This window comes from Daphnia magna, linkage group LG9 (genome assembly GCF_020631705.1).
Source record: "Daphnia magna isolate NIES linkage group LG9, ASM2063170v1.1, whole genome shotgun sequence".
Taxonomy (NCBI): Eukaryota; Metazoa; Arthropoda; class Branchiopoda; order Diplostraca; family Daphniidae; genus Daphnia; species Daphnia magna.
Genome location: NC_059190.1, coordinates 3,852,198 through 3,865,826, shown reverse-complemented (window position 1 = coordinate 3,865,826; position 13,629 = coordinate 3,852,198). Strand labels below are relative to the sequence as shown.

The following is a 13,629-nucleotide window of genomic DNA, read 5'->3' as shown; positions in this document are numbered from 1 at the left end:
CTTCCTCCTATTTGAATATTACCAGCTCTTTTTTTTTCTTTCTTTTTTTTGGTCTTCCACTTTCCTATTTATTTATTTATCTATTTTTTTATTTTTTACTCTCGTTTCTCTTTTGATTTTTTTTTGTGTGTGTGTCTGTTCGTCTAACCCCCTAAATAACAATACCAAGTTCGTGTTTGTGCTTGCTGGGTCCAAACAACAAAGGCTAATTAAGAATAGGGTCCCTTATAGCTATTGGCTTTCGTCGGTCTCCACGTAGATATCCGTCTTCTAGCGCACAAAACTGTTCTCTCTCTCTCTCTCTCGTCTTCGTTATAGGTTGCAACAGCAGCAGCGAAGAACAACAACCAAAAAATGCAAATGATCTCTTTGCTTGGATGTTGAAAGGTAGGCGAAAAAAAAAATAGAAAATGAAAAGAAGAAGAAAAAAAAAAAACCAATCAACCTCTTCACCGGAGGGGGGGGTCTTTCGACTTCATATTGCCTTAAAGGGACCTTCATTTAAAACGAATCTGTTAAGAAAGAAGAAAAAAAACAAAACAACATCGTAATACCCCCGCCTATTCTAACCTTCTTCTCCCAATCATTCCCGCTATGTTACACATACACACACACCTGAGTTTATACAATCAACGGCCCCCCCCTTCTCTTTTTGTTTTGTTTTTTCTTTGGGTTGTTGGCTGTGTGTGTGTGTGTGTGGGTTAACAAGAAACGCCGATCAAAGAAGAAGAAAAATAAAAACAAAAGAGCCAATTTGTTAAGGCAAAGCGAACGAGATGGAGAGATCGATATCGACTACTTCGACACACACACACACACACATACACAAACGCAACGATAGCGACAGGGAGATTGAGAACAAGGGGCGGCCCTGTTTTTTGTTTTTGTGCTCCCAAATTGCCAAGATTGGCGCTGTTTGCGTGTGTTGTCTGTCGAGATATTTAGTTGCCGAAGAGTTCACGATCACGAATTCACGGTGCGGTGCGCGCACGAGTTGCCAGAGACGGGCGATATTCAAAAGCGTTACCATGGACTACTATGCAAAACAGATGACGTCCTTTCCACCGTCTGCGTGCTGAAAGAAGGGGTTAAGAGCAGAACAACGAAGAGCAGGGGGGAGAAAGGAGGGGGTAGGATATTAACATTGCAGCGTGAATCAGCGCTAGTGGAACGCTCCCGATAGATGAGAACAGAGGCAACACGGACTTTGTAATACGAAATTCCTCCTTCATTTATTTATGTATTTTTTTTTAATGCTTCGTGTTGTTGTTGATGTTGTCGTGTTATAGGTTTTCATGTTGTTTGTCAACTTCAAAGGGGGGAGAGAAGGCGGCCATCTATCCATTTTGTGTTTTGTGTCTTTTCACGTTGCAATAGAAAGAAAAAAGTCAAAGTCTAAAAAAAAAGAGATAAAGGATCTGTACGATATAGCGGGTGAAACCCCCCCTTTAAAAAAAAAAACACGACCATGTTCCAGGCTACAACCTGGGCCGTTGCTATCAATTGGTCTGATCCATCTGTCACGAGGAATTTCTACATTTTATTTTTCTTCTTCCCTTGTTATTTCGGGGAGATGGTCGGTTGTGTTTTTGAAAAAAAACAAAAAAACTTAGTCCATCGTCAACCTCTTCTATGTGAATAAAGAGGACAAAAGGAGACACACAGGGAGAGAGATGCATTCCCAAAAGAAAAAGAGACACGGGTCTCTTGTCGTCGTCTCGGCCAAAAGAAACTCGGGGCCGTGTGTGTGTGTGTGTGTGTGTGTGACAGCTGGATCTGATATATTCAACAGATTTCGTGTCTCCTCTCTCCTTTTTTTTTTTCCTCCAATGAATTGTTTTCCCCCTTGTGATACGTACGTATGTGTGTGTGTGTCTGTTGCTTGCCTGGGATCTCTTAACTCTCGAAACGATTTATTTTGTTTTTATTTCGTTAGTTTTTTGGGGTTTTTTTTTTTATCTGGACGTGATCTGACTTGATGGGACGAGAAGAAAAAAGACGAAAAACAAAAGACCCTCCAACGTTTCTCCTGTTTTTCTCCCCGTCAAAAGAAACCCCTCTTCCAAAAAACGGAAAACAAAAACGAAAAAAAAAAAAAACTTGTGTAGATCCCTTGACTGGACCTACCTGGACCGACTGATTAGGATCTGCACACATCCTCATTCCACGGAATGTTCCATCGACATGAATTTTCCCACATTTCCTCTTATTTTGTGTGTGTGTGTGTGTGTGTGTTTTGTTTCAAAGCAAAAGGAAGGGGTTTCAATGTGGTTGTTCTGAGGCTTTTGTAACATTTCAAGTTTTCCTTAAATACCCGCATTTTTTAAAAAAATCCACCCAGACCTCTCTGTGTATATATAGATTACAGGTTGAAATAATAATAATAAAAAATAGAAAAATAGCCGTTTACGAGTCACCACAGGGAAGCTGCTAGACATTTGTTATTTTTTTTAATGAATATTACAAGCACAAAAAAAAAAAAAAAAGGTTTTTCCTTTACGATAAAAAAAAATAAATTCAAGGCACCCAGGGCGGGCAATAGAAACTAGAAGAACAACCCCCCCATCTTCTCTTTGATCGCCTTTGTTGGCTACTATCAACCTGTGAACCGTGTCATTATGGTCGAATTTTACGTTACAAAGTGCTAGCAAAACTCGACAAAAGAAACCGAGAACACATTGGCGGAAAAATGAAAGAATTCAAAAAAATAAATAAATAAATAAATAAATAAATAACAAATGGGGGCAGCACTTGATGCATCCAAATAGAAGACGAGTAGTTTTTTTTTTGAAGTTGCATGAAAATGTATCGAGCGAATAAACAGGACGAAAATCGCACCGCCATAACAATAGAGAAAAAAGGGAAAGAAGCCGACTGTATTCTTTCCTTTCGACTCTGTTCTTCTATTCTTTTTAAATCTATTCTTTTACCTCCGAATGGATAGAGAACAATACATATACTGGCGGTGCCCGTCCCAACGGGAGCGTGGAGAACTGTAGAAGCCGGAGCAGATCGCATCAGAGCCGCTGGATGGTGGGGGGAGGGAAGAGGTAATGCGCCAAGAAAAGGTTTTTTTCTGTTTCCTCGGTTGGTTTCGTTCCCTGATCCGCAGCGCGAAATTGCTTCGTTAGAACCTATGCAAGTACGCGCGGCTACGCTGATGGTCCAATTCTAACCTTATTTTTTTCTTTTTTCTTATTCTATCCCTTTTTATTTGTGTGTGTTGTTCATTTCTGTATACGTTTGCTGGCTACAATCGCCATCTGCCGCTTTTGGGCTTCGATTGCGGATCAATCATACGCTCGATTACGCATCAAGCGGCAGAATGCAGCGCCATTGGCCTCTACGTCGGCGTAGCAGCTCCAAGACAACGACGACAACAATCACTTTTGGAAAAATGTAAAGAAATTAAGGGGTTTCCAGTTTTCCTCCAGAGGGGGAGGAAAACAAAAAAAAAGAAAAACAAAAGACGGAGCTGGGAAAAAGGAATGACAAGAATTTTGTCAGCGGCCGTCGTTTGCATATATAACGATGGTGACAGACACTCGCCTTTATCTGTTTCAAACATTGAAAGCGAGACATTTCGGGGTGAAACAATTAGTGGAATGAGTGACGGCGTCACGTCATCAACTGTTTGCGGTGCTGATGATGATGACGTCCCGACGCCGGGGAAGCAAAAAAAAAAAATTTAAATAAATAAACATTAGGAGAATCGGAGACGGTTTGGAATTCAAACTGTCATTATCCCCAAAATGTTTATTCGGTTCTTCCATCCGCCTTTGTTTTTCTTCTCGTTTCCTTTCCTTATATATTTTTTGTTGTTGATGTTGTTGTTGTGCGTCGGAGAAGAAAGAAAGAAAAAAAAGGACGGAGAGTCTGATTCATCGACCAGCAGGCCGATCCCGCATTCGTCAAGAAACAAAAAAATATGTACACGAGAAAGAGAGAGAGGGAGAGAAATCATCTGGGAAAATCCATTTAAATATTGTACAGTATACGGAAAATTTCGGTTGGATGGGACGACGCCCCGCTTGGATGATGAGGGTCTCTGCGATCGCGACACACACTCTTTACCCATCAATGGCGCATCTCGAGAGAGAGAGAGAAAAATCTAATAAAAACCGAGGGAAAGTTTAAGGACAACAATACACAACACCCCTCTCCTCTTTTCTCGCAAAGGCTATAGTAATGTATTCTGATGATCGTCTCAAGAAAAAACTGAAAAAAAAAAAGATGACTGAACAGGTCTGTCAGCTATTTATTTTTATACATGTCTTTGACTTATACTCTTGTACAAATTCTTGGCCTTCCTGTGTGACGTCTTAACATATTCAAATACGGCCTATCTCTCTCTCTCTCTCTCTCTCTCTCTTCGCATATATAGATACATATACATATCTATCTGTGCGTTATTTTCTTCTCTATACATGGCGTTGAATAAAGAATGTTTTAATGTCGCTGGATGGCACTTTCTTAGCCAGCCCCAAGATGGAAGACACGGTGGGGCTCTTGCCACTATAAGGTTCTAACCCAACGGTCGCTATGGCAGAGGGGCTCGTGTGTGTGTGTGTTACTGTTCACTATATACATCTAGCATCTCTATCTAACAAAAAAATAATAATAGTGTCGCTTGACTGGAAGGCAAACGCAAAGAGTGGCAAAATAAGGAAAGTCGAGAGCCGCTGCCATTTGAGTATATTAAAGAGTCCACTCGACAATGTCGACTTTCTTCGCGATGCCTCCGTTATTGTGCCCCGTCTTAAACGCGCAGACACGTTCGCAAATGCAAAGCGACAGGAACAACAACAGCAACGAGACATTGGCGAGAGGAGAAGAAGAAGAAGAAGAGTTCAAAGTTCATTCGACATCGATTAGCGTTTGTAGACGGCATTTTCGTGCTAACGGCCGAGAGGGGGGGGGGAGGAGGAGGAAAGATGTTCTTCACCGCGACGCTACTTGGAATTTCACGCGTCGTGCGCGTTACGGCCGATGGATTCCTTTTTTTCCCGAGAAAATGGTACCGGGTATATGAACGTTGTACTGTAACATTTTCTTTCTTTCTTAAAGGTCACCAATGGGGGTGAAGCCCCGACAACAGCCATTAAAAATGGATTTAAACCCGGCAACGTTTCTTCATTTTTGTTTTCTTCTTCTCTTTGATGGTATTTTACAGTTTGTTTAAATCATATGAAATAAAATAAATAAAAATTGATTTTCTTTTTCTCTCTTTCTTTGTTGTTCTCTCTATTAGCTTTTCTGTGGCATCTTTTTGTTTTGTTTGTTACGTTTCTCGCGTCAGATTTGAAAAGAGTTTTTAACACTTGCACTGATTCTGGTTCACTGCTGAATCCCGAAGCCGTGATATGGTGAAAAAGACATAACCAGCTCTTCCGAGTGAACAGGAAAGATGCCCGAAAAAAACAAAAAACAAAACAAACGGGTGTGAAAATAACAAAAAAAGGAAGATGAGAAACCAAAGAAAAACGATGGCCAAGTTGCGTCTATGCACGGCGGAATATGTTTTCTTGGTCCCGGCCTTTTTGTGCTGTGCCAGTTCCGTCTATTGCGTAATAACAAACAGATACTATATCTACTCGAGTGGTGTGAAACAACACAAACACAAACGCGCAGGTAAAAGAAAAGAAAAAGAAAAAAAAGAGGATTGGGAGAGGATTGCGAAGACCCTGAGAAGTTGGAGGGACGAACCAAAACAAAGTGAACCGGAGAGGCTGAGGTAATCACGACCTTGAGTCACGCACAAGTAACGAGCAACCGCATCTTGCTCTCGAGCGAACCTTTAACTCAACCTCATCATACCAGAAGAAACGACAAAGACACAAACCAAAATTTTTCTCAAATCTTTCCGACCACTAAACGAAAAAAAAATAAAACGAACAAAAAATTTAACAACAGATTTGAGTTGCTCGTGTGTGTGGTTACGTTTCAGACCCACACAAAAAATGGAAGGGGGAATTTGAATTCATTTCAACATTTTTCAAGTAAAGGTTCTTGTGTACACGCGGCCTTAAGCGCCCTGCCCGCCCTACAAGAGGCTCTCCGTGCGGGTAATGCCGTTGTCTAATTATACACGTAACAGCTGATGATATAAACCTCTTCTCCCCCACCCCCCATCCCCCCCTCCAGTGTATTTATACACATAACATGGGAGGCTGTCGACTCGGCCCACACATTTTCCCTTTCAGTGAATGATCGGTTTCCTCTTTTTTTATTTTTTTAAATTTAAACTTTTGAATTCCCGCCTTTTGTGTGGGTGAGATCTCCGCCCTGTCGATCGATTGAATTAACCAGCCGGTACTTGTATATGTAAAAGAAAAAAACGATGCGTAATAGAAATAAATGTAGGGAAAGAAACATAAAGAAAATGGGCGCGATGCAACCCTTTTTTTTCTTTCTTCTCATCCAACATATATCACAAGCACGTCGTGAATCGTTAGTGAAATGATGATGAATCATGTCCGTATATACGTTGGGCTTTGAGTGGTCGCAATCACAGCGAGATGATTCACGAGGAGAGCGTCGATCACGGCCGCCGACCGTAACATCTTCCTTCAATTCCGTCGCCCCAAGTCAAGGAGGGAAAAAATAAAATAAAATAAAAACGAAAGAAAAGAAATGAAGAGAGAAAAAGAGCTCCGAAAGATATATACAGCTAATCATTGATGGAAATTGCAACTCATTCCACGATGTGTATATATATATATGTACACAAACAACTCGGGAACGCCATCATCAACAAAGAAAAAAGAAAAAAGAAAAGGAGAAAAAAAAAAGAGCTGGCCACGATCCCGTGGTGTTGGCACCCCCCGCCGGGCCAGAGGATTGACACAAGAACTTCCGCCTTTTGTCACTTCTGCGCGTCCGCACGGCCCAGCCAGAATACAATATACAAACGCACATACAATGTACGTATATATATATACTGTACATAAGAAAAGAAGGAGAAGAAAAATACACAACTTCTTTCATGACGGAAAGATCCGACATCTTCATCAAGGCCCTTCTTTTTCTATATCATTATGTATTATTACATCGTCGCCCTCGATAATTCAGCGTGTCCGCCATTATGTCCCGATCGACAATGGCGGGTCGGAGAGTCAGAGCACAGAATTCAATGGGAAATAAGAAACATTTTCTTTTAAATTTGATTCTGTACTTTTCTTTCTTTCTTTCTTTTTTTTATTCCCCTTTTTTTGCCGATTCATTTAGAAGGGAACAAGTCGTGGCGCACCATCAGCCGCGCGTCTGATTCTCACTAACTGACCGTGAATTTCCGTTGATAATGACAGAAAGAAAATGAAGAGAAAAATGTTTATAATGAAGTCGAGAAAAACTGGTCGGCTGGAAAATGATCAGCACCACTTTCTGGGAAGTAGAACTCATTAAGATATACAACCCAGCACCGGTCGATTTCTTTTTCTTTTTCCTTTTCTTTTCCCCCGCCGTTACAAAGTAGCCATTTCCGATTTCCATCTGGCTCGAACCAGTAAGAAACGCGGCTTGAAAAGACGCTTTTACAACGATCCATATCATCATAATAATACGCGTTAATGATCGCTCGTTATGCAAGAGGCAAAAGAAAACAAAAAATTCTATCCATTTAGCATTTACGAAGACTTTGAAAGCCATACGGCCGCTTCGAGCGTAAATAAATTAAAGGGCGAGTTTGCCTCGAAAAAAAGGGGAAGAAATTCTGAAATAGTGGTGTCGAAGAAAACATTTTTGCTACGTAATAAGAAGGTACGTCATGAATAGAAAAAAAGATCTTTTTTCTTCTTCTTATAAATCCATCGTCGTATCTTCTCGGATGAACATACCCGAGCAAAGAAGTTCTTTTTTTCTCTTTCTGATGATCTGAATGAAAGCGGACCAACAAAAAAAAGAAAAAAACCTGGGCCATCGCCCCACACACAGAACAGGTTCTTTTCTAACCTGGACCCAATGTGTGTGTGATGAGGGGCCCTCTATAAATCATCAAGAAGCGTCACCGTTTTTTCTTTTGAAAAGTCGTGTGGCCCTCTCCACATTTTCAGACTTCGATGATGTCCACAGGTGGAAGAAAAAGATGGCCGTTTCTTCTTTTTTTTGACATGTTTACTACCGCACTCGAGATTCTTACCCACCACGACACACGCACACACAAGAGACTTGTAAGCATTCCATCTATCAGTTTTCCCCTCACGTGCCCACCGCTAAAGCCCCAACAGTTTCTTTCCCATTTATTTATTTATTTTTTTTATTTATTCGCTTCGTTTCTTTGATGATCAGGTCAAATGGTAACCAGCGACTAAAACTTTTCTAAGGGGACAGATATCTACGCTGTGGAATGGGGGGGGGAGGTGTGTAGTCGTTACAGCTGATTGCCATTCCGGATAAATCAATTGTTGAATGCGGTCGTAAGGGTAAAAGAAAAAGATGAGGAGAGTTGACGTGAATACCCCACGCCATCTGTAATATAGTCGGTGTCGTGTATAAATTCTGGTGAAATGGAGAAACGGACTGGAACGAGGTGGAAGACGCATCCAAAGACGAGCTCATTCGTACAAACATTTCTAATGAATTGCTGCTCTTCCATCAGACGCCCACTTTTTATATGTCTGATATCCCTGCGCTGCACACGTCGCAGCTCGCACAGCCTTTTTTTTTTTTTTTAAAAAGGAACATGTCGCATGATTCAAACGGCCCAACCCGTTAAGTTGCAAGTACATAATTGATCAAAATCAGCGTCCTATTCATCGAAAATGATACCAACTTGGACCTCTTACATTCAACATATGTGCGCCCCCCTGCATGATGGCAGACATGAGAACACACATCCTTATACTTATACTTACTTGTATACTGTACATATCTATAGAAATAAATTGCCAAAACGCTTGAACGGTACCTGGAATCGAGGGCGTCCATTGTGGACCCAGCCGACGATGAGATCAGCGTCGTGGAAGTGTCCGCTCGGTGATAGGCCGAATACCAGGTAGCCGAGGGTGCGCACCTGCACCTCGAATGTGACCTCACTCTCGTTGATGGACCAGTACACGTCGTAGTTGGCGTCCAGCCGCATCCGGTGCATCCATCCGGCGTTGGGGATGTTAGTAGAAGTCGGCCCGGCCGCCGGGTTGTTGGCCGGTCTCCAGCATTCAGTGTGACCGGCCAGGAAGACCAACAAAAGCAGCTGGATCGTAACGGAGAACCACCGGAACCCCCACCTCGAAGTTGGTGCATCCGCCCTCATTCTTCCGTTTCAATAAATAAATTGAAAATAAAAAATAAATATCTTGCAGAATCTGTAAACGAAAAGAAGAAGGAAAAAAAAGAGAAATGTATTGAGTTGTGAAACATATCCATCGGATATATTTTGAATAAGGTTTTTAAATAATTGTGTTTTTGAGGCTAAACGACAAGGAAACTGGATCTCGCAAAATGAATACATAAATTCGTTGCTTTTGTGTTTCTTTGTCAATAGCCATTCAAACTGTTTCAAAAGCGGCATTTTTGAATATGCCCTAACCAAAATGGAGATCGTTAAATACTATTATTTCTCCATCAATCCCGCCACCCCCTCCCCTTCTTCTCTTCCCACCGATTGGGAAGGGGGGGTTCTGGTTATTTCATGTTGTTATTTGTTGTTGTTATGGCAGCGCATTTTGAAATCCTATTTGAAATGCTACGATGAGATTTTCATGTTGTGAGTCATGCCAAAGTTAGTAAAAGAGGAAGCGATGATTGGAAAAAGGAAAAACAAAAACCGAATAGAACGACGTGGGTCAGAAGGCAGTAGCCGAACAGAGCACAAAGCTATATCGACGTCGCGCCCACAACATTTACGACCCCACAGTGCCATATAATAATCATCTCATCAGCATATTATTAAATCAAACAATAACTCGACAGAGAACGCGTCTCTCTCTATGCGTATATCCCCACTCTTTGTGCTGTATGTGTAAAATATCCTCCCCCCTTCTCATTCAGCGTACAACCATCATATACAATGTTTGTACACACACACATTTATTTATTTATTTTAACTTTTTATTATTGTTTTCGGTTGGAAGAAAGCGGCGTGACGGCGTGACCGCGCCCGGCGATCCGATTACAATTTGTTTTTTTTTCAAACAATTTCGACTCAGTTTTGTGGCTTTCTCTTTTTCTTCTAGATATGTACATATATATACATGTAAGGCTGAAATAATAGTTTTGTTTTGGAGTGAGGGGGGAGGGGGAGAGCTGTACGCGTTTTGATTATAGCGCGCAACACAGATAGAACCTAACCAACACCCTGAATTGAATGTCAGATTCGTTTTTTTTTTTCTTTTCACGGTTTCTTGCTCACCATTTTATAGTGGCCCTATTTATTTGTTCCCCTTCACCTCTCCGTATTAGATACCCATACATTTACGGATGGATGGAGCGAAGCGGGGGTGAAAATATTACAAGAAAGAGAATTACAGCCGCCATCATTGATCACAATGGCTGCATATCAAAAATTGGAAAGAAAAATATAAAAAAAAACATGGACGTTTGGAGTTGGTCGGTAAAGTGTTCGATGTCAATCAGACTAAAAGACTCTGGATTTATATATTATATGATAGGAAAAAAGCAACAAAAAAAAAAGGGAAATCTGGAAAGAAATACGAAGAAGAGCAAAGTGATTTCTTAGAGTGCTGTCTGTGTGCGATGCAAACACATCTACTTCGCTTTCGGATGGGGAAGAACAATTCCCATCAGAACGGCTAAAACAAATAAATTAGAATAAACATTGTGTATGAAATGATCCAACGTGGTTCAAGAAAAGCGCTTGTCTTACAAGCGGCAGCGGTGGGGTCACTCCAGCTATTGTCTCTGTTGAACTTAGTACACAACTTACAACAACTAGAACATTCTGGATTCATAAGAGAAACTTATTCATCGCTCCCACTCAACTACAAACTCCGGCTTTTACATCCAGTGCAAACAGTCCCCCCAAGTCAGACAGACACACAGACACGGGGGCACGCCCTTCAGCATCGCCAAAAGTTTATAGAGAGATGTATGCAAATCAAACTAATGAAAAACAAACAGACACGAAATGCTGCACAAGATCTCGCAGCAAAAATATGCGAGAGATTTGTCTTGTGTGTGTGCGTGTGTGTGTGTGAGAAGCTTTCAGTTTTCTTAGCATCTTTGTTGGTTCAGCATTTCAATCGGAAACTGAAAGCAGAAACAAACACAAAACCATCAGAAAATGAGATGGAAATTTAGAGAAAAACTTCCAACTTTCCTTTCTTTTCACTCAGTCCCGTTTCGAATTTGCTCAGCTTTTCGGATATCGATATCCGTATCGGATATTGTAAGGTTGCTTTCATTTAAATTTCGTTAGTTTTTTTTTTTCTTTTCATCATTCAAAGAACCCAAAAACAACAACAACTACAAAATCTGGCCGGTTGTTGTAATGGATATGGAAAAGGGGAAGTCGACCTAGTCGTCTACGACAAACAGTCTCTCTTTTCTTTTTCTTCCAGCATAAACATTATTTTTGTGTAAAAATAAAAATAAATGGACGAGACAGAGAGGGGGATCCGTGACAGGAAAACCGCACTCACCGCAACATCGGGTGAAGAAGTAAGGGGGGGTTCGGTCGGTACGTCATAGAAACCCTCCTATTTTTCTCTTCGGTTGTCAGAATCAACACAGACTGAGAAGATGGGGTGACAACCAAAGACAATAATAATGGGGTATAGCAAAGGGAAATAAGAGGGCGACATCGAGGAGAGAGGGAGAGAGAGAGAAGAAGAATAAGAGTAAAGCGTCAATATTATATTACCATGCACAAAAAGAGAAAAGTACGGGTACCAACAAGTCCTGGGCGCCTTAATCTCATAGTCGCTACGTATACGTGTGTGTGTGTGTGTGTGTGTGGGTGGGCTTCTTCTTTTTTTTCGGGAATCTAATGTGTGTGTTGGGACTGCTGGAAGCCAAGGCCACCGGAGGCAAAAGACTCATCATCACTTGCACACATAATCATCTGAAGCTTTGTAACCAACAGTGAACCCCCCTTGCCCAGCTCACCACTCCTTCACGATGTGTGTGTTAAAAAATAAAATAAAAAATCTATTTACTATCGTCTGGTGGTACGTTTCTAGATGGGGAAGGAATACGAACCACCAAGTTGTTTCTCACCCTCGTCACGACTATCAATAAAGATTATTAGATACAGAGATGCCTCAACGAGAAGGACGGTTTAGAACTGGAAGTCATCAACAAAAACGGATAAAAGTCTCTCTTTTGAAAAAAATAAAATAAATAAATAAAATTTCTGCTAATGCAGACATGGGGCAGTTAACGCTTGACCCAAACACAGTAAAGTTCGAAAAACACCACAACTATTACGGCAATCTGTTTCCATACGTCCCGTTTTTTTTTTAAATGGGAAAGCCACTTATTTTATAGACGTCCCATGACGTGAGTAGGGGGGAGAAAAGAAATCCCGTCAAAATGTTGGAATACACACAGAGTCTGGCTACTAAACGTTGATTAGGTGTGTGTGTGTGCGATGTGACGATTAGTCGACGTGACGATTATAAAAATAAAAAAAAAGTCCGGCAGCTGTAAAAAAAAAAGGGTCGAGTGAATGATGACCGTTTTCTTTTATGTCTTCGGTCGTGAAATTCTATTCGACCAAAGTCCGTCAACGGAGATGTTCGTCAGTGACGAGACATAGTATGTTTATAAGCGTACAACTATGTCCCTGGGAAAATAAAAGTGTTTCGGGTTTTAAAAAGAAAAGGAAAACAACGTAAATCAAGTCTTCTTCTCAGCTGCGTGTGATCTTTGAAGAGATTAAACCTGTAGTGTTGAGATACTCGATGTTGAAAAGCGAGAGATTGGACAATCCGTGTTGACATTATCGACCACTTCCGGAGCCAAGACATTTGATATCTCGCCATCTAACATTTATTTTTCTGGGCCGCAGTCTTGGGGTCTCTCAGTGTATCAACATTCAACTACCCCCGCTGAAAAATCGGGGCCAATCTGACCTTTTCCCCTTCCTTTTCGATGGAGGTGTCATCTTCAATGAATGGTCTTTTTTTCTTCTTTCCTCCTGTTTCCTATGGAAGAAAGGGAGACTTCTTTTTCAATTGTATTTCGCCTTTCTAGTCCCTTCTTTGTCCCAAAAGAATAAAAATGGAATAAAGAAATAAAGAAGAATTTTCCGCCCTCCACTTGTCAGTGGCCGCTATTGATTAAGCGATGGTTGGCATCGGTTGGGTTCTATAGTGGCAAAAGTTTCTTCTTTTCTCTGTCCTGTGCTTCATGTTACATTGCCATTTCTTCATAGCGGAGGCCTCTGTTGTTGTAGTTTCAAATGAAAGGTGGGGACCCCCGCCCCATGCTGAGAGAAAAAGGACACACACACAAAAACGTGCAGCAGCAGCAGCAGCAGCGGCAGCTGGGCCAGTCTCAGCTACTTCATCCGCTCCGGGGGTAAAGTGCCGGACATTCTCTCAAGTTCAATATTTTTGCAGCCGGCCCTCTCTACGGTCCTTTTTTTTTTTTTTCTTCTTCATTTTTAATGACGTTCCCCCCCTTTCTCTTGCCATCTCTTTATTTTGTAGACCTACCAGAAAAAAGGAA

At 41.3% G+C, this 13,629-nt stretch overlaps 1 protein-coding gene across 3 annotated transcripts in view; it reads right to left on the bottom strand.

The window, feature by feature from the left end:
• Window positions 1-13,629, bottom strand: part of LOC116930827 (MOXD1 homolog 2) — a 39,918-nt gene that overhangs the window by 16,969 nt on the left and 9,320 nt on the right. For 2 of the 3 annotated variants that reach the window (XM_045178716.1, XM_045178715.1), the window contains exon 2: window positions 8,906-9,302. In XM_045178716.1, coding sequence (XP_045034651.1) covers window positions 8,906-9,250 — 345 coding nt within the window. In that variant the 5' untranslated portion in view covers window positions 9,251-9,302. The remainder of the gene's footprint in view (window positions 1-8,905; window positions 9,303-13,629) is intronic. The other variant, XM_045178717.1, reaches the window with a different exon arrangement.